General features: G+C 36.7%; 1 protein-coding gene and 1 long non-coding RNA gene across 2 annotated transcripts in view; one reads left to right on the top strand and one right to left on the bottom strand.

Moving 5' to 3' along the window:
• LOC123877654 (muscle segmentation homeobox-like) overlaps positions 1-6,003 on the bottom strand; it is a 32,021-nt gene extending 26,018 nt beyond the window's left edge. The window contains exon 1 of the mRNA XM_045924501.1: positions 5,385-6,003. Coding sequence (XP_045780457.1) covers positions 5,385-5,763 — 379 coding nt within the window. The 5' untranslated portion in view covers positions 5,764-6,003. The remainder of the gene's footprint in view (positions 1-5,384) is intronic.
• Positions 1,432-25,782, top strand: LOC123877660. The gene is made up of 3 exons (XR_006798636.1): positions 1,432-1,443; positions 17,140-17,145; positions 25,686-25,782. It is a non-coding gene; the product is annotated as an uncharacterized LOC123877660 (long non-coding RNA).
• The last annotated feature ends 1,514 nt before the right edge of the window (positions 25,783-27,296 follow it).

Genomic DNA, 27,296 nt, shown 5'->3' with positions numbered 1-27,296 from the left:
GTATAATTACCTACCTACTTACCTACTTAGATATCGAAGTTTTCTAATAAGAATGCGCGCTTAATGATTTGAGAGTATTAAATAGGTATCTAATGGTAGTTCACAAAACCCGTTGTTTCTTTTACACCGGTACCTAACATCATCATAATATTTTCAACCCATCCCCTAGTTTGCCAAGTGTGGATTGGCAAACTTTACAAACCTTTGAGAACATTATGCAGGTTTCCTTACGATATTTTCCTTCAAAGTAGCAAGTGATAATAGTGAACGCACACAGCTCAAAAGTTAAGAGGGCTCTCTCCGTCACTCGTTTCATACAATCGTAGTTCCAATTTCGTTTGAATATTAAGCAACCAAAGTCCATGAAATTTTGCAGACATATTCTAAAAACTAATATCTATGTATGTGGTTTTCCAGATTTTTGTTAAAATATTCGGTTTCAAAGTTACGCGGTCTTAAAAAATTTCATACAAATCTTTGAGCCCCTGTAATTTTAAAACTACATATTATTAGAAAAATCTAACACACCACAGACACAGATATTAGTTTCTAGAATATGTCTGCAAAATTTTATGGACTTTGGTTGCTTAATATTCAAATGAAATTGGAACTACGATTGTATGAAACGAGTGACGGAGAGAGCCCTGTTAAAGTTGCCAGACTTACCGAATAAGAAGCCCAATCGACTATAACCGTTTTTACAATTTTAAACAATAGTTTAACAAATTACTATACAAACATTTTAAATAGTCATTGAATCGTTAATGAGTCATTAGGAAGTTTACCAAAAACAGTCGAATTTCCTACCTAAGTATTGTTAAAGTTATGTCAAAAAGGTTACATAATATACCTATTACTTATATTGTGTGCTAATTAACCTTTTTTTCGATTGTAAGACTATCCGGTGCTAATTTCAATAGGTTAATCAAATGACAACATTTATATTGGTAGGTATGTATTTAACCTGATAACGGCAAAGCCAAAGAAAGGGTTATGGTTTTAGCAGTCTATGTATGTTTGTATTTATGTGTGTTCCCTGTAGCGCCTAAGCTACTGAGCCGATTTTGATGAATGAGGTGTCAATCGATTCGTTATTATTATGGTCCGGGTGACATAGGCTACATTTTATACAAAAAAAAAATCGACCTGACGAATGTTACATCCAAAAAAGTGGGGGTCTCCAAAAATTTTTTTTTTGCTATTGTATCGGGCGGAATATCAATTAAGATTTACAAACAAAGGACGACCTTATTAGGTACTCTACTTAGTGATCTCTTTCAGGCAATCCATATTTACCTACTTAAGAACTTATAGAACTGTGATCTTTATTTCTATGCATAAATAGTTTTTGATTTATCGTGCAAAATGTTGGAAAAAATACCCGAGTACGGAACCCTCAGTGCGCGAGTCCAACTTGCACTTGGCTGGTTTTTTTTAACTTTAGTTTGCTAAACTGGCTATTCATGAGCAAGTAATTTTAGTAGTCTGCATCGTATTGTATTCAATATATTATTAATCGTTTTCTGATTGAATTGTCTGGCAACCTTGATTTGTTTTGGCCTTCAAGTAAAATATAGGTAACCTACGTCTTTGAACCTATTTTTGAAAAACCAATCAAGTGCGAGTGGGAATCGCGTACAGAGGGTTCCGTACCTTGGAAAGAGTAGAAATTTCTCTGCAATTTTCTGTATGATAATTGTATGAGCGTCGACCTGTCAGACGTCTATGCCTACCTACTTTTTGTCCCAGAAAATCAAAGTGTACCCACGGGTACCTATCATGCTACATAATATTAACAGGGCTCTCTTCGTCACTTACTCCATACAATCGTAGTTCCAATTTCATTTGAATATTAAGCAACCAAAGTCCATGAAATTTTGCAGCCATATTCTAGAAACTAATATCTTGCCTATATAAGATAACTATACCAAGCGGGGAATCATATGAAAGGGCTTTACCTAAAAAATACCCGAGAACGGAACCCTCAGTGCGCGAGTCCGACTCGCACTTGGCCGTTTTTTTTTTCCTCGTGTGTGATCTGCGACCAGTCGACAGACTAGGTATAAGCAGATTTGTTATGATCGGTTATGACTTTTACAGAGACCTAGGACCAGTGTCCTAAGATCTGCAAAAGTTTGTGTGTGTGTGTGTGTGTGTGTGTGTGTGTGTGTGTGTGTGTGTGTGTGTGTGTGTGTGTGTGTGTGTGTGTGTGTATGTTTGTTACTCCTTTACGCAAAAACCACTGGAAGGATTTGGCTGAAATTCGGAATGGAGATAGATAATACCCTGAATTAGCACATAGGCTGCTTTTTATTCCGGAAAACCAAAGAGTTCTCCCGGGATTTCGAAAAACCTAAATCCACGCGGACGAAGTCGCGGGCGTCAGCTAGTCCATAATAATTGTCCGCTTCAGACACTTCGTTTCACTGTTGTTATACTTAGGTGCTTAAAAATTTGAGGTGCGTGCCCGGATCGAACCTCAGACACTCCGACTATGAAGCCAACATCATTTCAAGCTTAGTAGGTATATTATGTACCTACTAGGTATGCTGGTAAGTATATTAAACAAAGAGTTTTAGAGGTTATATTAACATACAGTCATTGTCCTCGCAAAAGTCGTTTTGAAAAGTTCTTAGTTAGGTGTTTAATTTGTCTTTGTTTTTGTATTTCTCTTTTTAGAGTTCCTTAAAAGGAAAAACGAAACCCTTGCCTCTCTCTCTCTTGATCTCTTCGTTGTCTGTCTGTCAAGAAAAGGGAATCAAATATAGGGGTAGATACTTCTCGACGACCTAGAATAATGAAATTTGGCAGGTAGGTAGGTCTTATAGCACAAGTAAAGGAAAAATCCGAAAACCGTCATCAACCGTTATAACACAGAAAACAATTAAAATGTGTTTCAATTTTCAAAGTAAGATAACTATAGGTAAGTATCAAGTGGGGTAGGTATCACATGAAAGGGCTTTACCTGTGCATTCTAAAACAGATTTTTATTTATTTTTTATGCATAAGTAATAGTTTTTGATTTATCGTGCAAAATATCGAAAAATACCCGAGCACGGAACCCTCGGTGCACGAGTCTAACTCGCACTTGACCAGTTCCTTTTTGGTTGGTAAAGCATGTTTTTTTTACCTTTGTTTAAAATTTGAATTGCTAACAACTGCATTACGCAAATTGATAAATTACCTACTGCTAAGGTGCATAAGAACAATTTGGGAAAAATTAATTTAAAAATTACGAACTTAGAAGATGGATGGATCCTGCCTTTTTGATTCATTCAATGTTATTTACCTAAGTACCTAATGCTTTTTAACGAAAATCAGAACAAGATATGAAATAACACTTTTTTTTTTATTCACTATATGTAAGCGTTTGACCACAATCACACCTGATGGAAAGTGATGATGTGGTCTAAGATGGGACATCTACTTAGGTACTTAGTACCTATCGCAATAAAGGGTGCCAACGGGAACTCATTAGGTACCACAGCTACTACTAAGGCTTAGATCTATAGAGGGTACCTACTTACGTAGCGTAGAGTATGAGCAAAGTCAAAGTACGCTCTACTATAATAATTAGACTTGCAACGAATAGTATATTCGGCAGTATACCGAATACCGAATATTCGGCCAGGCCCCTGACCGAATAGCCGAATATTAGGCAAAAGTATTCGGCTGGATTTTTTTTATTAAATTGGATTAAAATATGTACCTGTTTTATGTACCAATGACTACTTAATAAATGATTATAAAAGAAATGAGAACCTTACCCTTCTAAATTTTGATTTCCACAATAATACAAATACATAGAATCCTCCATTTTTCCAATTCATAAGATGATTATGTACCTGTGTTATGCACCAATGACAACTTAAATGATTATAACAGAAATGAAAATATGAATATATATACGTAATCAATCGATTTTAATTTTTCATTTTACCAATTATTTCTCTATGACAAAGTATATTATTTAAGTATTCGGTATTCGGCCGAATAATATGTAGATATTCGGTATCCGGCCGAATATAATAAACGCAGCCGAATAGGCCGAATACCGAATAGTAACCGAATATTCGTTGCAAGTCTAATAATAATAGATCTCTCCCGAAGTCTCCGCTGTCCGTCCGTCCGTCCGTCTTTTGAGAACGGGCTGTATCTCGTGAACCAAAGAGAATTGAAATTTTCACAGAATGTGTAGGTACTTATTTCTATTGCCGCATAACAACAAATAGGTACTTAATAAACATTTCAAAATGGCTGCCATCAAAATTAAAAAAAATTAAAAGTGTTATTCCTTTGACGATGGTACGGAATTCTTTGCATGCGAGTCCAACTCGCACACGTTTGCAAGTCGACTAAACACAGCAACTAAAGATAAATAGATTTTATAACAAATCCAAGTTGCCACGTAAGTACCTACCTACTTATTTACTTAGGTATTACTACCTGACCTACCTAAATCTACGTAATTCTTCAGTCTTCGTTATACGTGGTTATATCAAACGTTAGGTAAATACCCTCAGATAAAGAATCAAGGTAGATTTGTCAGATGCGTATACCCGAAAGGGACAAAAGAACATAAACAAATCATACTTACGAATGAAAGGTTATGTTTCTTAAATTGCGCTTCCTATGACTATTACAGCGGATCACACAGCTATACACTATAAGTACTTAGTAAATAGCTTTCTTCACACCTTCAACACTTTTAAAAGAGAAAACTAAATAAAACTCGTGATATTCGCCATAAATTACTATCACTGAGGCTTGTTGGGCACAGATGACTACTGGGCCCAACAAAACAAAGCTAAACTATGACAGAGATAAAAAACCGGCCAAGTGCGAGTCAGACTCACGCACTGAGGGTTCCGTGCTCGGGTATTTTTTCCAACATTTTACACGATAAATCAAAAACTATTATAAATAAAAATCTGAAGAGTGTACAAGTAAAGCACTTTTATACATAGATATAATATATGTATATATCTTTCATATTATGATACCCCACTTGGTATAGTTATCTTACTTTGAAAATTGAAACACATTTTAATTTTTCTTTAATGATGTAACGACAAATTCGCGATTTTCAGATGTACTTCTGCTATAATACCTACCTACCTGCCAAATTTCATGATTCTAGGTCAACGGGAAGTACCCTATAGGTTTCTAGACAGACAGACAACAAAGTGATCCTTCCGTTTTTCCTCTTGAGGTACGGAGCCCTAAAAATGTGATTTTGTCTTTATGACTCGTCAGAGCTTTTCCATATACTTAGCTTGCTCTAACAAGGTATTATTTTGATGTCGAGCCCAATGTTCCTAAGTAGGTACCATGGGTATACCTAACTTTCCTAACAAAACAAGGTAGATAAGGTGGCGACTTACCATTAGGCGATCCAGCCCGGAACATAGGGTTTGGAGTCATCCAGGGGAAGGCTCCAAACGGCCAAGTTGGTGGACCGTGGCCTTGGTACAACCTTGGCAACAACGGCTGTGGCACCACCACACCCCGACTCTCCGTTTCCTCCCCATCATTCGTATCTCGTTCATCTCTCTCATCACCAACATTCGATTCCAAGTCCTCTATATCCACATCACTATCATCAGACTCTACAGCACTTTCTGCATCATTGGATATCGCGTCAGGAGTGTCTCGTGGCGTCTCACTCTTACTCCCTAATAAAGAATCGACGCTGAACGATATCCGTCCCTTTCCCACGCTCTCAGCGGCTTCCGACCGCTCACATTCTATCGAAGTCTTCATTTCATCTGCGGTATCATTCCGACGGTATTTCACATCACCATTTCACTTCTCCCAAATCATTAGTAATTTAATCGATATTTCGAACCGATATATCGATTACCGATAAATCAATAATCATAAGGTTTTCTTATTTTTTTAATCTTGATTTTTTTATTCGAGTAGTGATGTGCGATTTAGGAACTAAATGAAAATAGGTACGAGACAAAGTTCACGGTATTTCTTTGAGTTGAATTGGTGATTTTATTTTATTTTTTTGGTAATGTTTAATTAACCAAAAATTTATGTTTTTTTTTAATAATCCATGCATCCAATGTGGAAAGGATTGCTAAGTAAGGTATAGATACCTGCAAATGGTTACAGTCACAGTAGATTGTTTATTAGTTTTAGGGGTGACTAAAAAACTGGTGTCATTGAGTCAGACATAAATCACGCATCCAGATGCGAATTTGGGATCCAGTATCGATTTAGCAGTTATAATATTATTATTATTTGTTTATCACAAGTTGAAAAGTCACAGAGTATCTAGGTGGATACCTAGGTATCAGCAGGTAATCAGCAATAATGATGTAGGCAAGTAGATGGAGTCACACTTTCCGAATTCTTGTGTTTGTTGGTTTGATAGAACGAATGTGGTTTATTTTGCACACTTTGGTAAAGCGTTTGTCCGTCTAATTTGGTAACCACTTAGTTAAAAAAAAAAAAATAAGAATGCTGAGGCACGAATTTGGCTTGTGTTGCGTTATGCTCCCGTTATGCTTAAGTACTGGGAAATTTTTATATTGCAGTAAGTAATTTGCCAGTAGATTACACTTGAATGTTCGTTTTTTCAGTTCTGTGTCGCGATTTTTGCGTACTTTTTGCAACTCTCACGTTTGCGAATACATCAAGAAAACACTATAGGTAGAAGATAACACTTGATTTTCCGTTTTTCGAATGAAGTACCTATTGCGATTTTTGCGTACTTTGCGCAACGCTCACGTTTGTATTAGGAAATCGTTGTAAATATCTCGCAGTTAGGAGATTATTAGAAGGCAGCATTTGATTTTTTCGGACGCGATTGTGGCGTATTTGCGCAACGCCGGTTGCGAATGCGTTCGGAAAACTGTCCGCGTAATATTTCGCGTGGCGGCGCGATGAAAATCGCGCTGGCATTGGCGCAGACGGCAAACGAATTCACTCTACCACCTCCCTCTTCAGTACATTAGAGAGAGATGCAACTACCGAGCGAGGAATTTTAATAAGCGGCGCGGATAGAGCGAGACAACGATATAATCCGACATGTGTGTCAAGCGATATTGGGTAGGCGTGGTCCGTCGCGCTCAAATTAATAGTCTCTACGGAATACGGTATATATCGTTATACCGTGCCATTGAAATTATAACCGTATCGCTACATTTATACAGTTGATTTTTTATCGACACTGGTACAATACTAGTGATGTTCTGGTAGTATTGGTATCAGATTGCAGTGGCTATTGTGTTGAATGGAAAAAGGAGTAAATAGACGGGTGCCGTAGGCGGCATAGAGGGGACTTTACGATTTAATTATTCGCGAATACGGAGGCATTTTGTAGCGAACTAATGTCTCATTGTCTCATTAATATCTGCGCCGGCCATGTTTGATTTGTTTATGACACGGGTGCTAGGTGCAATGTGATGTACCAACTTACCTAGACATTTATGTATCTATAATTCTATATCTGAAGCAGGCTACGAACTACAAAGGCCGTTTTGACGTTTGTTCCCAAATGAAGTTTTTAAAAAAAACTGTCACTGTCAACAAAGTCAAGGTCAAAGTCAAAGTCAAAATTATTTATTCAAAGTAGGTACAATTGTACTCTTTTTGATGGTCGAAATTGTTAAATTTGTACGATATAGTGGTGATAATTAATTACCTAACTTAAAACTAAAGCTACGAGGGTTCCAAACGCGCCCAGGTCTGAGAAGACAGTTTCGAAGCGTCTCTTTTGCGTCAAAAACCAATGGGGATCAATAAAGAAATTCAAGTAGAAAACTTTATAAAAGGTTTATTGAACCATATTTTATAGCTAAGTAGGTAACTTATTATTCAGATTTTCCTATTATTATTATTACCAAAGGTAGGTTACCTACCATACCAGCTCTCGTGTCATATTCTGTAAAATAAGTTTTAAAATTGGTAACATTATTACTTACCTGGGTAGGTATAACAAATAAACCCTACAATAGTTATCCTACTCACTGATACTGGATTCGTCTCATTTTGTCGTTTACTTTTCTGAATCTTTCGCGTTCACTTTCACGAAATAGGTAGGTATAAGTTTCTGAAGGTTTTACTTCTACTGCCAGCACATTTTTTTCCGATAAATTACTCTGTCACATCACTATTCCAAGATGTCAAAACGGCCTTCATAACGTGTCGCAGTACAATGTGATGTGCCTATGTACCTAGATAGGTACCTATCTAGGAATAGGTATTCTCTAAAAGGACGCTAAGCGACAGCTCTCTCCGGAAGCGGGATTGAATGCGCTTGGCAACTTGGCTGTGAATTAATTTCGCTTCGCTCGTCTGCTTCGGTATCTTTATTAGTTGTTCTGTGTTGTTTGGGGATTGCTAAAGGGATCATTGAAGACCTCTACTGTGTCTATACTTTGGTACTTAGATAAATATCTACTATTTACCTAAGTAGGTATAAATGATAAGGTAATATTAATTTTGAACGTAGGCAAGTAATTGTTTCTGCTGTGATCCTAATAAGCGCACCTTTTCATGGTGAAAATATTGTAATAGGTAACTAAATAAACCCTAAGTAAGTACAGATATAAATTTTAGATCATAGAATCATTGAAAACACTATTCATATGGAGATTGTTAGTAATGGCCGATTACTGGTTAGGGGATGATTTCTGGTTGGCTTACCCTACATAGATAGGTATTCTTATGGAGATATTGTTTAGGCCGATTACTGGTGAGGGGATGACTTCTGGGTGGCTTACCCTACATAGGTATTATAACCTCTATACTGGCTTGATACTGTAAAGGACTTTTAGTGAAAGGGGGATTCAAGCTCCTACATTTACCAAAATTAGGTACCTAATAGCTTACAACTCAAACAGAATCCAACCCACTTAATCTTCAAAGAAGTCACTTACCTTTTATGATGAGGACTCAAGGTTATCTTCTTAACAGGGCTCTCTCCGTCACTCGTATCATACAATCGTAGTTCCAATTTCATTTGAATATTAAGCAACCAAAGTCCATGAAATTTTGCAGACATATTCTAGAAACTAATATCTGTGTCTGTGGTGTTTTAGATTTTTCTTTATAAATTTCTTTAAAAATATTATGTAGTTTTAAAATTACAGGGGCTCAAAGATTTGTATGTAAATTTTTAAGACCGTGTAACTTTGAAACCAAATATTTTAACAGAAATCTGGAAAACCACAGACATAGATATTAGTTTCTAGAATATGTCTGCAAAATTTCATGGACTTTGGTTGCTTAATATTCAAATGAAATTGGAACTACGATTGTATGAAACGAGTGACGGAGAGAGCCCTCTTAAAGAACCACCATCAAAAGGACATAAATATATCAAAATCCGATTACAAAAGCTATTCGAAATCAAATCGTTAGCGCTATGTCACTTAAAGTTAATCGCATTATATCGATATCTGTGATCTTTTACGGCCAAAAAAACCGTCATTAATAAATCGTAATTCAAGGGGATAAGGTTCAAAATTGCGCAACAATTGGGGACAATTCGCAGTTATTAATGAAATAGGGTTGCCAGTTTCTTTTATAAGGTTCCGTACCGAAGGGTGGTAACGGGACCCTATTACCTAGTTAGACTAGTTAAAACGGATACCTCTACTGTCCGTCTGTCCGTCCGTCCATCCGTCTGTCTGTTTGTCAGCGGGCTGTATCTCGGAAACTGTATTTAATAGAGAAAGAGGTGAAATTTTCAGACTGTGTACTTACTTACTTACCTATTTCTATTGCCGCTACAACAACAGATACCAAAAATTTCAAAATGGCTGCCATGAAACCTAAAAAAAAAGTGTTAAACTGTATTTTATCTTGTTCTAGGCAAGTCTGCCTTCACCGCACCACTTCTCTATGTAGGTAATAATTTGTGAACTTAGTGAAGTATATTTTTGTACGATATCTTTGAAATTAAATGCAGTGAAATAAACCTTAAATAACTTTTCGGAGAATAACATAGGTGCAGGGACTTTGTCTGTGTCGGTGTTAGCTGGCGGCCGTGCTTTGCCTCTTTGGAGTGTTTTTTTCTTAAAACTGACTGGAAAGCGCTCTAAGGGGGTGCCGTGCGTATGTCGGCGAGCACCGGCACAGATGGGGTCCATACTTGTATAGTTTATCTAACTTGTTACAAATAACTACAAACTTGACATTGGCTAATCTTTGTAAAGCCAGACGAGAGAGAAAAATAAACATAGGTGCATTATTATTTTTAAGCAATTAAAAAAACATTGTGAGGAAACCTGCATGCCTGAGAGTTCTCCACAATGTTCTCAAAGGTGTGTAAAGTCTTCCAATTCGACCTGGACCAGCGTGGTTGACTATGGCCAAAGCCCTTCTCATTCTTAGGTTGAAATCTACAGAGCGCACTTTGACTTTGCTTAGACTTAAGTTTCAGTTAAAACGAGACATATTTACGCCGGTGGTATAATTCTGTCTCGTTTTAACGGTGTCTTAAGTTTGAGCAAAGTCAAAGTGCCTACGCTCTGTAGATTTCAACCTAAGAATTAGAAGGAATCTCAGCCTGAGAGAAAACCCGTGCTAAGAAGTGATCACTATGATGATCTAAATATGGCTGGCAATTAATGACAACCCTAATAACAAAGGACCTTCTGCATAACTGATAAGCGAAATTGAATCTTATTGAATGGCGATAGGGGGGTATGAATTGGGCTTTGTTAGGGCGGTTTCACATCCCCCTCTTGCCAATTAACGCGATTTAATTGTACAGGGAGATTATCGTTTGGTAATGAAAAGAGTAATGGTGGGTGATGTCTGTATACGGCTTTATGTCGGCTTGTGTCGGAGATAACTTTGTGATTGATTTTGTGTGGGAAATGCTATCCCCTTATGTTTAGGTGTAAGTAAATGGACTGACAGACCTTTAGTTTTTTTTTTCTCTCTCATCTGGCTTTACAAAGATTAGCCAATGTCAAGTTTGTAGTAATTTGCAAGTTAGTTAAACTATACAAGTATGGACCCCGTCTGTGCCGGCGCTCACCGGCATACGCACGGCACCCCCTTAGAGCGCTTTCCAGTCAGTTTTAACAAAAAAAAAAAACACTCCAAAAAGGCAGAGCACGCCCACCAGCCAGCACCAACACAGACGAAGTCCAGACCTTTAGTTTAACATTAGTTGAGTGTGTCTGTCTTAAGTACTAACAAATTGAGCCCTTGTTGATTAAAATAAAAAGATTTATTTTCTTCTCCTTTATAGCTCAACGGTTGAGGAGCGGACTGAATTCCGAGAGGTCGGCGGTTCAAACCCCACCCGTTGCACTATTGTCGTACCCACTCCTGGCACAAGCTTTACGCTTAATTGGAGGGGAAAGGGGAGCATTAGTCGTGATAAGCATGGCTAATATTCTTAAAAAAACCGACTTCAAAAACCGACTTTTTAGGCTGAGATCTATAGAGCGTAGGTACTTACGTACTCAGACTTAAGTAATAAGTATCAGTTAAAACGAGATAGATTTATGCCAGTGATATAACGTCTCGGTTTAACAGTGTCTTAGCAGGTCTAAGCTAAGTCGAAGTGCGTCCTATACCTAAATCTCAGCCAGACTTGCAACAGAATGACGGCCTTCCTGACACAGTGGTAAACGCTGTGGTCTTAGGTATTAGTGGGAGGTCCCAGGTTCTATTCCCGCCAGGGGTTTGGAATTTTATAATTTCTCTGGTCTGGTCTGGTGGGACGTTTAAACGTTCCGGTACGATGCCGTGTAGAAATCAAAGGAGTATGGGTTTAATGAAAACTGTTATACCCCTTCCAGATTGGTCCGCTTTAATCTTAGACTGCATCATCACTTACCACCAGGTGAGATTGCAGTGAAGAGCTAACTTGTACCTATCTGAATAAAAAACTTCACTTGTTTCAACAGTCGCTAAAATGGGTTAGCTAGTTTAAAATGTAAAAAATAGCTATACTTACCTATAGTAGGTAGGTTATTTTCAAGATAAAGATGATCTTATATCCTACTAGAGGATGCCCACGGCTTCGTCCGCGTGGATTTAGGTTTTTAAGGATCCCGTAGGAACTGTTTAATTTTCCGGGATAAAAAGTATGTCTATGTCCATCCCCGGGATATAAGCTAACTCTGTACCTTTCGTCAGAATCGATTAAACTGTTGGGCCCTGAAAAGGTAGCAGACAGACAGACCCACTTTCGCAAATTTATAATATTAGTATGGATTACTTATTCCTAATACCTACAGAAAAATGGAGAAGAAGCAATTGTAGAATAAGAAGGTAGGAAATGTGTTTACGATGACAGCGCTGGGCGGGGGAGGGCGGGCGGCGAAGCGACGCACGTTTTATTATTTCACCGCTTTTCTATTGCCCACCTTATACAGCGTGCTCTGATTTTTAATTAGATGCTTGACTGCGATCTCTCCTGGTAAGTAGGTATAGGTAAGTTACTTGTCTCTTTGAGAGAACAAGATAATACAGGGGAATAGAGAAGAAGCAATTGTAGAGCATAAAGGAAATGTGTTGACTAAGTAACTTGACTGCGATCTCTCCTGGTAAGTATAGCGGTAAGTTATTTGTCTGATTGAGAGAACAAGATAATATAGGAAAATAAGTTCTGACTCCCCACTTTGCCACCACTTTTAATAAAAAATTGGTTGTCTGTAAAGTCGGTTTACTGACGATAGTTGAACGTGACAACAAAGGCCGATTGTGCTTCTTTGTCGCTCGTTCCGCCCTCTCGCTTGCACTTCAAGCCTTACATGGAATGCCTCAGAGCGAGGTAACGCCGCATGAGTCATGTTTTTTCGTGTGTGCAGCCGGCTCTATCGAATTATAAGACGTTGTCACGTCAAAAAAAAATAGGTAGGTATCTCTAGGTATATTAAGTATATCTACCGCAAAATTGTTCGTGCCATTGACCCGTTGCATTAAAATGCATCCTTAAGTTTTTCTTAGAAAGCGCGAGCATTTTAAAGAAGTCGTCTTATTGAAGGATCTGACCAGCGCTTTTGAGTGGTTTGAAATCAATTGAACTTTGTAGTCATACTATAAAAAACGATTTAGGTATGACATAAGAAGTTATTCTTATGTCATAGATCGTATCTAGATATATTTTTTCTAATATTCTATTAATAGAATAGATTTTTATTCAAGTAGACTTTTACAAATGCTTTTGAATCGTCAAAATAATTTACCGCTGGTTCGGAATGCCGTTCCGAATACCGATCATCCTGTAGCTTATGAAAAGAGGCGCCAACTAAAAAGTCATTTCTCGCTGTAATGGCCGAAGTCCCGTCCCCCCCATTTTTCCCCCACTTTTAATAAAAAAATATCTCATCTCCGCTAAATTGTTCGCGCCACTCGGGAATATGAAAGTCGTTATTTAAAAAATGATTGCCCTTTCGTATTATTTCGGTATAAATTTTCAGTTAAGCTGTTTTCTTATGAGGGCCTCTCGAGGAACGGTATTAGGTTTTTATAATGCTTTATCTGTCGCTCCCGCGCTTTTTTCCGTAATTTATATCTCAATTTCTTATTAACAGGGCTCTCTCCGTCACTTACTCCATACAATCGTAGTTCCAATTTCATTTGAATACTAAGCAACCAAAGTCCAAGAAATTTTGTAGACATATTCTAGAAACTAATATCTGGCCTGTGGTGTTTTAGATTTTTAACCGACTTCCAAAAAAGGAGGAGGTTCTCAATTCGTCGGGATCTTTTTTTTTTTTTATTTTTTATGTATGTTCCCCGATTACTCTAAGACCCCTGGACCGATTTGGAAAATTTTTTTTTTGTTTGAAAGGGTATACTGTGCAGGTGGTCCCATACAGATTTGGTGAAGATCTGATGAATATCTTCGGAGATGGAGAACAAAACTCCTCAATGGATAAGAGCAAATTGCTCGCGATCACTGTAATAGCTTAGTAAACAGTAGGGTTTTAACTGGGCATAGCATATTATAGTACAGTGAGGTCACTAAAAATTGTGAAATAAAAAATTTTCAAAAGAAAAATAAAACCGACTTCAAAAACCAAAAACACTAAAAAGTAGAAAATAATTTTTGTTTAGCTACACATGTAATGTACCTAGGTATGAAGTCGGGCGAGCTTCACTCTTGGATTTCTAATTTTGTTTTAATATGCTCGCTCGACTTCATACCTAGGTACATTACATGTGTAACTAAACAAAAATTATTTTCTACTTTTTAGTGTTTTTGGTTTTTGAAGTCGGTTTTATTTTTCTTTTTCAAAAAATATGTAGTTTTAAAATTACAGGGGCTCAAAGATTTGTATGTGAATTTTTAAGACCGCGTATCTTTGAAACCGAATATTTTAACAAAAATCTGGAAAACCATAGGCATAGATATTAGTTTCTAGAATATGTCTGCAAAATTTCATGGGCTTTCGTTGCTTAATATTCATATGAAATTGGAACTACGATTGTATAGAGTAAGTGACGGAGAGAGCCCTGTTAAAGGACATAAAAGACGAGATTCTTTTGTTTTTGAAATTAAGAAATTGCGCAAATATTCATTCGGATTTAATTGCAGTTATGGTTTTTTATCGTTATTGTTTATACTTACTTATTAGCTATTTTTCAAAACTCCGTCCGCGTGGACTTAGGGGTTTTAAAGATCCTGTTGGATTTTCCAAAAAATCTTTCTTTCTTTTTAAAATCCAAAATGTAATAGGTATTTGAATGTTAATATGGAGTTTTATAATCTCGTTGACAAAGATATTATAGTAAAAGTTAAAACGCCTGCAAAGACAAATTCTTTCTCTTACCGACCTATGTCAAGTCACAATAAGAGTGCAAAGATTTTTTTAATAATTTGAGTGTGAAACTTAGGCGTAGGAACACAGATTAAGTACATAGATATTTACCCGGGGCTTACCACCTTTTGACAGCTAAGTATGCCACAAGAGTGGATTTAAAAAAATGGCGGCCCGTTATCAGGGTTGCTTTAAATAAATAATTGTGTCTCAAAATATCAAAATAAGCGTTTAAAAATAAGCTTCACAATAATTAAGTCCCTTTGCCGATACCAAAAGCCCCTTTCGTTCGAACAGATAAAAATAAACACAATCTTGTTAAAGAGGAGTCGTGTAAGCCCAAAAACAAACAGCGTCCTAAAACAACCAAACATCAGGGCTCCCACTTAAGCATCACTTAACGAAACCACTTTAAATCGACCCCCAGACTCTTCCCCATCCAGTTGTAATGCGTTTGTAAATAGAGATCTTTTTAATTTGAACGCATTATACCCTCAACAAATATTAACGAACGGCCAACGTGTAACAATCGAATAAAGAATAGGGAAGTGTAACAAGAGTGTAACATTCGAATTTCGAACAAACAGAGGCGCCAAAGCTAAGCCACTGACCTCTATTACCACTCGCTGGACCTGCGATTGCCAAACTGTTTTTGAAGCAACGATTTTACGCCATTTTGGCACTGATAGTAATAGCGTATCATGTGAGCGTACTCGGAACTAAATGGTAGTGATGATACATCTGTCAACATGGTGTCAACACGAAAACCATGTCAAATTTTAATTCCCGGCGCAAAAAGTAACTGTACTTTTGTATGGCACACGTCTTCCAGCGTATTTGTATATGTCCATTTCAGCGAGCTAAGCAGATTATGGTTTTTAAAATGCGTGTTTGCGTTTTAAAAATGGAACGCGTGTGGTTTGCGCATTAACACCTTTTACTGTTGTGCTTTTAAGGAGGTTAAACATCGACGTGTGTGGCCGCCAACTGTATGGGGCTGGTGGTTTTTACTCTGTGATTTTTAGTTACAACTTTTCTTTGTCACTTAATTATGTAGGTAGGTAGGAGAGGAAATGAACGGTATATTTTCAAATAGACGTATTTTTAACTAGAGGATGCCCGCGACTTCGTCCGCGTGGATTTAGGTTTTTAAAGATCCTGTGGGAACTGTTTGATTTTCCGGGTCAAAAAGTTGCCTATGTCAATTACAGGGACGCAAGCTACCTCGGTACCAAATTACATACTCTCAAATCGGTTAAGCGGATGGGTTTTTGGGAATCCCGTGGGAACTCTTTGATTTTCCGGGATAAAAAGTAGCCTATGTCCGTCCCCGAAATATAAGCTAACCCTGTACCAAATTTCGTCAGAATCGGTTAAACTGTTGGGCCGTGAAAAGGTACTAGACAGACAGACAGACAGACACAGTTTCGCATTTATAATATTAGTATTGATTTTTTATTAAGATGTTCGCGGGTGTGGATTCAAGTTTTTAAATATCCATGAGATATTGTAATAACTGTCCAGGATCAGAATTTAGAGGTTATATACCTATCTTATAACTGTCTCTAGGGTGCAAGCTATCTCATGGTTTCGTAAAGATCGGTTGTACAGAAGATAGTTGGGTACATGGACAGACTTTTGACTCATGACTAATACTCCCCTTTCCCCTCCAATTAAGCGTAAAGCTTGTGTCAAAAGTGGGTACAATAGTGCAACGGATGGGGTTTGAACCGCCGACCTTTCGGAGTTCAGTCCGCTCCTCAACTGTTGAGCTATCGAGGCTCTATTTGTTCTAGGTATTTTTAAAATTACTTAATAGGAATTGGCGTGAGCAATTGTTTTTTTTTTAAGTTTAATAACTGATTAGTTAATTTTACCTATTTGTTTTCTCTTGATAATCTTTTTAATACTATTAGGACCTATCCAAAAGCATATGTCAAATACGAATATTCCTACGAACTTTCTATATTTTCAGATGTAAGTAAGTATGGAATTTTGTACACATAGGTAACTATAAATACATTTTTTTAATTGGAATGTATTCGAATTTGGAACGCGTGCTTACAACCACGTGCAAAAGCTTATTGTGTCAATTCAAAGAACTCGAAAAATCTTTTGATATCGAACTCTATAGAAGAAGGTGCTGCGAAAAAACGCGAATAATAAACTACCATAATATTATAGCACCGATTTTGATGATTCATTTCTATTCTTATAGCTATTGGAATAGGGTTTGCAATTGAGTGTTTATTTTTCGTTTTATGGGATCATTGTATGTCAAAAGTGACGTGTTCATTCCGTTAAGATATTAAGATAACATTAGTGGCTTTTAAATGGTTGTCCGGTATTTGGTAAATTGTATGGATTCAGCTATAAAACATAGCTACTTGAGTTTAGGGTTGCCATCACAGAATCACTACCAAGTACCAATATTAAAAATGCATAAATGTGTTTGTTTGGTGGTTGAGTTGGATTGACGTGATTGTTTGTATGGTTAAAGTTAACGACCTGGAGAGTAACATAGTCTACTGTTTATCCCGGAAAATTAAAGAGTTCCCGCGGGATTTTTAAAAACCTAAATCCACGCGGACGAAGCCGCGAGTATCAGCTAGTACTAAATATACATCAAGTCATTCTTGCTTCCAAAAGCTTACATCACCTAAAAAAATGGCTCAAAATAACAGTATGTGAACAGATTCTGTGGTAATTTCTTAAAGTACGGCCTTATCCCTTGTCTGTGGATAAGATAGGTAATCAGTGAGTCAGGACTTTCTCTTTATATGTTTAGATGATAATATTATGTACAATTTAATTTAAAAAAAATCTTTTCTATTAATATCTAATGGATTGTACTTAGGGTACCATTTATACCTAGATATTTTATAGAAATTCTAATGAAATATAATGAAAAATATACCTAGTATATTTTATGTACACGAACTTAGGCATTTATTAACATTTAATACACATTTTACGTTTTCCGATTTAAATTTTTTTTACTGTTAAAATAATGACGTGATAACCCTAAGTTGAATGAATGAGTGAATGAACGCATGCATGGGTGACGTTTAGAATGTGATGGTCCCATGTTGATAAATACGAAACTAATCAAATTATTTATAGGCATTAAATGGTAATAAAACCATGGCACATCTGTTCGAGCGGACGCTTTGATGTCATAGATTAAAAAAAAGGGTTCATACATCTCTTGACTTTTATTATTGTCATCCGAAGTATTAGGTATTGTGTTTAATTTTTATGGCATACTAATTCATAAGAATAGAAAATTAGATAAGTGAATTGTGAGATTCATAGGAATTTCATAAAAAGTTCTTAATTTTTTTTTTTTTTTTTGTATTAAAATACAAGTTAGCACTTGGCCTTTGATTAGGTAAGTACTTAACCTAATCAAAGGCCTTTTTGCTAGCTATAATAATTATATTATTCTCCTCCTTTCATTTATACCTACTGTTAGGTAGTTAAATTCAACGGTAGGGCAATCACAGTTAAATATAAATTAATATTGTAAATGATTACGAAAGTCATTCAAGTGAGCATCGTTTGTATTTCGCCATATCGCATCCATTAGCCCACACTGGGGAGGAGGTTGATGCTGGAAACATACTAATAAAACGCCACTCAACGACAATATGACGCGTGTTTAATACCTGTTCAATTTTTTTAAATTTTTTACTAAGAATTCTCTATTACAGACACATAAGTACAGGACACACAGAAGAAACTATACAGGAGGGTGCAAAGGCGGCTTTATTGCTAAAGCAATCTCTTACAAGCAACCTTTGGTGAAAAAATTAGGTAGGTATAAGAACAGAGCGTGGGATGGTGCACAAAGAAAAATTACCTAATAAACTTTTCTATGTTTCTAGAGCTTAAAAACAGAATAGCGTGGACTCTGATGTTTTTAACCCCCGACCCAAAAAGAGGGGGGGGGGGGAGAAAAAGAGGGGTGGGGGGATAAGTTTGACGTGTGTATCTGTGTATCTGTCTGTGGCATCGTAGCTCCTAAACGAATGAACCGATATTAATTTAGTTTTTTTTTTGTTTGAAAGGTGGCTTGATCGAGAGTGTTCTTAGCTATAATTGAAAACAATCGGTTCAGCCGTTTGAAAGTTATCAGCTCTTTTCTAGTTTTCTTATAGAGGTTTTTGTGTCGGGGGTTTTTAAATTTTGAGTTATCTCTAAACTTTTACTGCATCTTTGTCTTTTTTATAGTGCTAAAAAGGATGAAAATGAATTTTAAATTAACTGATTTCTCCTCAATAAGTAACAAGTGTTGCAAGTATGTTTCCATCTCCAGCCTTCGGGGGAAGTAGGGTAAACGTCCCAGTTTTCACCTCATTTAGCCCGAGTTAAGGACCCTATTATGTACTTTATGTATTCCTAAATTACCCATCACTTAATAGGCTACCCTGTTACCCTACACCAATACAACTTGACCTGTCTGTATTTAAAATTATGCGTAATTTACCTATGGGGAGAAGTTTAATGGGTGGTGGGAGGGTCAAGTTAAAATGGTTGATATAATAAGGTGGGGCGATTTTAAAGTGTTCGTATGATTACAGAGTTGTTCAAATGATTAGAGTTACGCTTGTTGTGAGTATTAGGTTCGTTGAGATTTTGTGATTTAATGTTTGAACTTTCAACAGCACAGAATTGAGAATATTGATAGAAATGCTTATTAATGAAAGTAAGCACCTTATGTGCGCTTCTGTTGTAAAAGCAGGCATACCTATCTAGTTTCTGCGGTCGTATCTACCTATGTTCACAGTGCGTGGGTAAACCTCATATCGCCACACATTACGTTCTTTGTATGTTAACTTTTAGACGTTTATGTTTCCATTTATTACTTAAAGAATAGCATATGGACACCAGTTCTATTCACTTTTGAATTCTGTGTCGAGGACAATCTACTCTAAAAAAATAGATAAAAAAATCTGTATAATCTGTAACCGCAAAAATGACATAAATTTGAAAATGGAATAAAAAAGATGACCATGATAAAAATAGTCGCAATTCTGTTTGATTAAAAAAAGGATTTTTAAAAAGAATATTAGCCATGCTAATCATGACTAATACTGCCCTTTCCCCTCCAATTAAGCGTAAAGCTTGTGCGAGGAGTAGGTACGACAATAGAGCAACGGGCGGGGCTTGAACCACCGACCTATCGGAATTCAGTCCGCTCCTCAACCGTTGAGCTATCGAGGCTTTAAAAATTAAAAATTTGTTCAAGTGTGAAAAAAACACTGATAATAAATATCTGTATAATCTGTAACCGCATTCGAAATGACATAAGATTTGAAAATGGAATGAACAAGGTGTCCACGATCAAAGAGTCGTTATCTGGGATCCCAGATGTGGGGCGACAATCGCTGCAGTCGAGTCTATTGTGTTGGACAAACGCTATTGTAGTGCTGTCCCATTATCGAGTGTACCTACTTAATAAACGCAAGTAAGTAGGGTGACTATGTTACAGAATAATAAAAAAACAAAAAAAAACTGACTTCAAAAACCACAAACACTAAAAAGTTAAAATGATTTTTGTTTAGCGACACGTGTAATTTACCTAGGTATGAAGTCGAGCGAGCATACATACCTAGGTACATTACAAAAAAAAAGATTCCGACGAATTGGGAAGTCGATTAAAAAAGGAGGACTTAGGCTAAGTTACGACGGCTGAGTTTATCGTTTATTATCGAGTTCGTGAATTATGAAACGGCTAGAATGTGTTTTTTTTAATTCATATAGGAAAATAGATTAAAATTTAATTTAAAATAAGAAATAAAGCCACCCAGCCAGCAGATTAAGTTTTACACATCTGTTTTTGCCCGACTACGGCAAAGCCTAAAGGAAGAGTTATGAATTTAGCAGTCTATGTATGTATGTTTGTATCAGATTCTGTGTGTTCCACCGTAGCGCCTAAACAACTTTGCCGGATTTTGATGAATGAAGTGTCAATCTATTCGTTATTATGGTCTGGGTGACATCTAGGTTACATTTTATACGAAAAAAATCCATCCAACGGATGTCACATCCAAAAAATGTGAGAGTAGTTTAGGCGCTACGGTGGAACACACATAAATACAAACTTACATACATACATACATAGACTGCTAAAATCATAAGCCTTCCTTTTGGCTTTGCCGTAGTCGGCTAAAAAGGAGTTTCAGAGATAACAACCCCCAAATTTAACACAGATATTAATTTAGCTATCAATTTTATAGCATTTCCAAGTTCGTGGCCACCCCAGTAACCTAAAATGGCGTGGCACAGGCGAACGCATTCACAACCGTTTTAATGACCGACTGATAGCCGTTTAAAAACGAATTTGCTCACTTCTGGTACATTACACAATCATTCATTCATTGTGGAGCGATATCGCTGAGTAACGTTATTATGTATTTTGAATTAGATAAGTTCCCATATTTATTTTGAACTAGATGAAGCCCGCGTCTTCATCCGCGTAGATTTAGTTTTTAGACCCCAGACTCTTTGAATAGGAAGCCAATAAGACTTCTTAACCAAGGCTTGCTTTTTTACCCGACTGCGGCAAAGGCAAAAGGAAGAGTATGATTTTAATAGTCTATGCATGTATGTTTGTATCCAAATTCTGTGTGTTCCACCGTAGCGCCTAAACTACTGGGCTGATTTTGATGAATGAGGTATCAATTGATTCGTTGTAAAGGTCTGGGTGACATAGGCTATATTTTAAAAAATAAATTGACCTAACGGATGTTAGATCAAAAAAGTGGAGGTATCCAAAAAAAAAAATTTGCTATTGTATCGAGTGGGATGTCAAATGAAAGAGGAGAATATTCTGAGTATCTGGATATAAATCTACAACAATATTAGAATATGCCAAGCGACAGAAAAATAATTTTACTCTAATATTTCAGCGTTTATTAAGACGCTCGCAGTCGGGTTTTAGTTTTTCAAAGAAGTACCTACATATGTAGTTAATTTGTACCGCATTAAAATATCAAGAAAGATTTGAGTAATATTATCATCATACATTTATTAGTTTTTTAGTTTCGTAACCTTCTTAATATTCAGATCACATTCATTTCAAGAAAATAGGTATAGGTATTCTAGATAGGTATACATACGTAGGTACCAGATAACAAGTAGGTATACACTTTTAGTCAATTGACCAAAATGAATGTTATTTTGTTACTAATAAATTATGTACAGTCTATTTCCCAATAAAATATTTTATTTGTGTGGTTTTCCTGTTTACCAAAAAGCTGAGGGTAATTTGTTTCAATTAGGGCCGAAACACACGATGTATGTAAATGTTTGTATGACATATTAAAGGAATTAAACGAGCTTTAAGAACTGTTTTACGGGTTTTATTTTACTAATTTTAATTTCAATCAAGGTTAAAAGAGCGGACTGAAATCCGCAAGGTCGCCGGTTCAAACCCCACCCGTTGCACTATTGTTGCATCTACTCAAAGCACAAGCTTTACGCTTAGTTGGAGGGGAAAGGAGAATATTAGTCATAATGATACACTTGGCTAATATTCTTTTTAAAAAAATTTACTTAACTAGATTTTACAAAAAGAATATTACCGACGACCGACAGGGTCGCTTTTGTTCTTCTACAAATTTTCTCGTCTCGGACATTATCCATGAGAGAGAGAGCTAGAGTTCCTCTAAAAACATTATTAGGAGGACTCTCTCTCTCTCTGGATCTCTATGGATCTAAAAGAGACTAAGGATCCGAAAAGCGACTAAATCGCAGTTCGCTATTACTAAAAGTGTCGTGTGTGCGATGACCTTTACTCATTATTATGAACCTACTAAATAATCGTGCCTATTAAACCGATCCTTACCAAACAGGAAAAAATTATTAAAGAAATAATTACCAATTAAGTTCATTATTGTATTAATTAATATTATTGTTCATTAGCTATTAATAGGTATAATTAGCTCAAAATAAACCTTATCCTTTTTCCTTAATTAGTCAATTTGTTATCGAACTGTGTTGCGTTGGTCGTTGCAGGTTATTATTCATAATATTATGTTCATAAGCCATAATAATTATAGGTTTCTTGACAGACACGACGGACGGACGGACGGAAGGACGGACAGACAGACAGACAGACAACAAATTGATCCTATAAGGGTTCCATTTTTCCTTTTGAGGTACGGAACCCTAAAAACGAACTTTTCTTGAAAGGTATAAAGTACCCTGCCTCCGAAGTGGCAGGGAAGAAGTATGAGGGAAGTAACACATACATATTTTATACGCGTAACCTATTGCAATCACATCCACCCCACAGTTAACTCAATAAACCCCTATAAAAACGCCGCAACACGTATCCAAACGTCAAACATTATTCGTATAAACGTTTTATGGGGTATAATCGACCGCTTTGGGAGTTTATCTATAGGTACTGTTTAACTCCCCAATTCGACCTAACGACCCGTACCTTCAATCTGGTGCAATTGTAAAGTACAAATCTAAATCGTTTTTACCTTTACTTAGAAGGAGGTTATACAGATGGTAAGACAGACGTCACGTTTTAGTATAGTAACTAGAGGATGCCCGCGACTTCGTCCGCGTGGATTTAGGTTTTTAAAGATCCCGTGGGAACTGTTTGATTTTCCGGAATGAATAGATGCATATGTCATGACAGGCATGCAAGCTACCTCGGTACCTTTCATACAAATCGGTTAAGCGGATAGGTCTTTAGGAATCCCGTGGGAACTCTTTTATTCCCCGGGATATAAGCTAACTCTGTGCCAAATTTCGTCAGAATTGGTTAAACTTTTGGACCATGAAAAGGTAGCAGAGAGACAGACAGACAGACAGACGGACACACTTTTACATTTATAATATTAGTATGGATAAAACCGGTCAAGTTCAAGTTGGACTCGTATACGAAGGATTCCGTATCATAGTAAAAAACTAAAAATGGACTATTTGATTTTCCAAGTAGCCTATGTCACTTTGCAGGCCTTATACCTACCTACCCATGCAAAAAATCATATCGATTCATTGCTCCGTTGTGATCTGATTGAAGGACAAACCAACGTACCAACCAACAAACAGACGTTCGCAATTATGAGTATATAGTGATAATTTAAAAAAAAAAAATATTATTATATAGAAGTATTAATAATATAAATGTGTGAGTGACGCAATACAGCCCAGTTTTAGGCATTAGGTATCCATTTTCGATCTCGATTGTCGAATTATAATCCCATTGAATATAATTCTATTTATAAGCAACGCACATAAATAAAATGATGCGACAAGCAAAGTCAATGATTTAACAATTACAGTAAGTATCTACTGTGAATTTATTGAATTAAATTGCTTAAACGATTCGCTTAGGGTCCGAATCGTTGAAATGAATGGTGTTATGGGTGTTATGTATTTAAATGACAATTGTTTATATTAAAACCTACTGTAATAGCTTAGTGGTTAAAACCTCGGTCTCTTATTCGGGATTCAATTTGTGTGTTTTAAGCAATTAAATATCACTTGCTTTAACGGTGAAGGAAAACATCGTGAGGAAACCTGCATGCATGAGAGTTCTCCATGTTCTCAAAGGTGTGTGAAGTCTGCCAATTTACTTAGACAGCGTGGTGGACCGACCTTGGCTGCCTTGACCGGTGGATTAGATGTAATTTACTTAAATATAACCAGGAAAGATTATTTTCCGTGATAAAAAGTTGGGTAATGATCATGATGGTGAGTCTAGCCAGGTCCACTGGCGTAGGTCTCCAAATGGCTGAGTTTCCCGAACAAGTGGTATGGATGTAGGTACCTAAGTGAATTACATGGCTGATGTTCTTTAGAACAAGTGTAAATTAAAAATTTATAACACCTCCGACAAGTAAAGGTTACAGTAGGTAACTAGAAAAGAGCTGATAACTTTCAAACGGCTGAACCGATTTTCTTGGTCTATTCCGCGCCTACGATCCAAAGTATCTGAGTTTTCCAAAACATCATTTTCAAATAAATAATTATGCATCTAGGCAACGTCCAGCTTGACACTTGTCAATTGACATAATATTATGAACCTAACGGTTATCTAACCTTCTTTTCTACAAGAAAACTAGAAAAGAGCTGATAACTTTTAAACGTCTGAACCAATTTTTTCGGATTTTAGCTAAGAACACTCTCGATCAAGCCACCTTTCAAACAAAAAAAAGTTAATTAAAATCGGTTCATTCGTTTAGGCGCTACGATGCCACAGACAGATACACAGTGTAAGGTTATTTTTAAAAATTGATTTGAGTTGTCAAAAATAATATAAAATTAATAATTTATCTAATGCAGGTAGATTGATAAAATCGATATTTGGCTCATTCGATGTCATACAATCTGTTGCTAGGAGGCCAACAAGATTGAACTTGCATAAATACGGGTGTTTCGAAGGTTTTAGTTCAGTCTCCTTCTGAGATTCGGAGCGATATCGCATATTTTCGGTATTTGGATTGTGAACTGAATAATTAGATGTTGTGATAGCAATCACGCTCTAATTAAAATATTTATTTTGGCATTAGTTTGTTTAGATTAAAACTCTCGGATAACCTTACACATTAAACTTGTGTTTTTTGTGTTGGTAAATGAGAGGACATTCCAATAATTCCATAAAAATAATTAAATAATACCTGCTTTTCTGAGTGACGCCAATAACAGATACACACGTCAAACTTATAACACCCCTCTTTTTGGGTCGGGGGTTAAAAACTGTCGCCTATAACGATGTCAAAAGTATTGTAATACGATATACCCTCGACTACGACACGACAACGATACGCAATAACGACAAACACAGTAATGAATTCGGAAAGGGCTTTCCCTTTATTGGCTCAGTTGACTGTTAAACCGAGCTCAGCGAGGCTTAGCTGACTGCAGGGACGGGCTTATGCAACACTACATTAATCTATTAATCTAGCTAAGATTGCCAGATGCCCCGTATTTTACGGGCTACCCTGTATTTCAGGGTATGATAATACAGATATCCGTAATTGCGAAAATGAAATACGGGGTAAATGAGGCTCCCGTATTTATTACAAAGTCATATTTTTCTTGTGCGGCAATGCGTGGACGATATCCGGCGTAGCTGAAATCACTCAATGTTTATACTATGAAGGCAGATGCAAAGATTTTCATACATTTGTTGCACAAAATGAAGAGCTTTTAAAAGCTGTTCCTTTGAACAATCTATGTAAAACACTTTCTCCCGTAAAAAAAAACTGAAACCCGTATTCTTGATGCTGGTAACCCGTATATCAATAATTGGTGGCAATCCTAACTGTAGCGTTTAAACAGAAAGTTACTGAGGCACCTTTGGTTTAATGTGTGATAGGTACCTACCTAGCTTGTATTTTTGGCCTGACATTTGTATTTTAGGGTCCTAATTGGAAATAAATAATTCAAGTGAGTATCTTTCCTTGTCGTCGACTCCATCGCATCGTTGTCATCAACGTCAAACCCAATCTCATGGATCTAGAAAGCTGAAATTTTGCACAGAAGTTTCCGTTGTAATACAGACAAGGATTAAGACTAGATCTTTTTAAATTCCCACCGGATAGGGCATTCTACGGTCATCCATGCGGTGAAAGTTGCTATTTTAATAAATTATTTAAATAAGCTATAATATTGCATACCATCATCCAATATTCACCCCTCGCAGCATCCCCTCATGATATGGAAAAATATATCGAATTTAATACCAACTAAACGCGTTTAGCGTCCGGGCCCCACCCTTGTATTATTATGTCATCTGCGTATTTACATATGCTAGCTGAATCTGCATGAGCGATCGGTTTTATGCCTATTATAATGTTTAGTTGGGGAACAATCAAGTCACCAAAGTGCATTCCAGATTCTGATTTGGCATGCTCTTGCTCTTCTTCTACCTGGACATAATCCCCGATTATTTAGTTTTTAACCCCCGACTCAAAAAGAGGGGTGTTATAAATTTGACCTGTGTATCTATGTATCTGTCTGTGGCATCGTAGCTCCTAAACTAATGAACCGATTTTAAGTTTTTTTTGTTTGAAAGGTGGCTTGATCGAGAGTATTCTTAGCTATAATCCAAGAAAATCGGCTCAGCCGTTTGAAAGTTATCAGCTCTTTTCTAGTTACTGTAACCTTCACTTGTCGGGGGTGTTATAAATTATTTTATATTTACTTTATTGGAAATGTGCGTCGAGACGCTTTTGAAGTCGGTTAAAAATCACAACTCTAATAGAGCAATGCGTTTAACACAATCGCTCCTGATCTATCCAACTTAATGACATCGGTATATTTAAGTTCATTTAACTTCTCAAACAACGAACCATCAATAACACGTTATGAATGACACAGGAATTGTATGGATCCCAAAACATCTGACGATTCAGTAACTTACACTGACTTCTATAATACACGCTGGACTTGCGATTGCCGACCTTTTTTAGGGTTGCGTACCTCAAAAGGAAAAACGGAACCCTTATAGGATCATTATCTGTTTGTCTGTCTATCTGTCTATCCGTTTGTCCATATGCCAGACTGTCGTGTCTGTCA

The sequence above is a fragment of the Maniola jurtina genome, chromosome 24 (assembly GCF_905333055.1).
Source record: "Maniola jurtina chromosome 24, ilManJurt1.1, whole genome shotgun sequence".
NCBI lineage: Eukaryota > Metazoa > Arthropoda > Insecta > Lepidoptera > Nymphalidae > Maniola > Maniola jurtina.
Note: the sequence above shows the minus strand (reverse complement) of the source record. Positions and strands in the feature narration are given on the sequence as shown.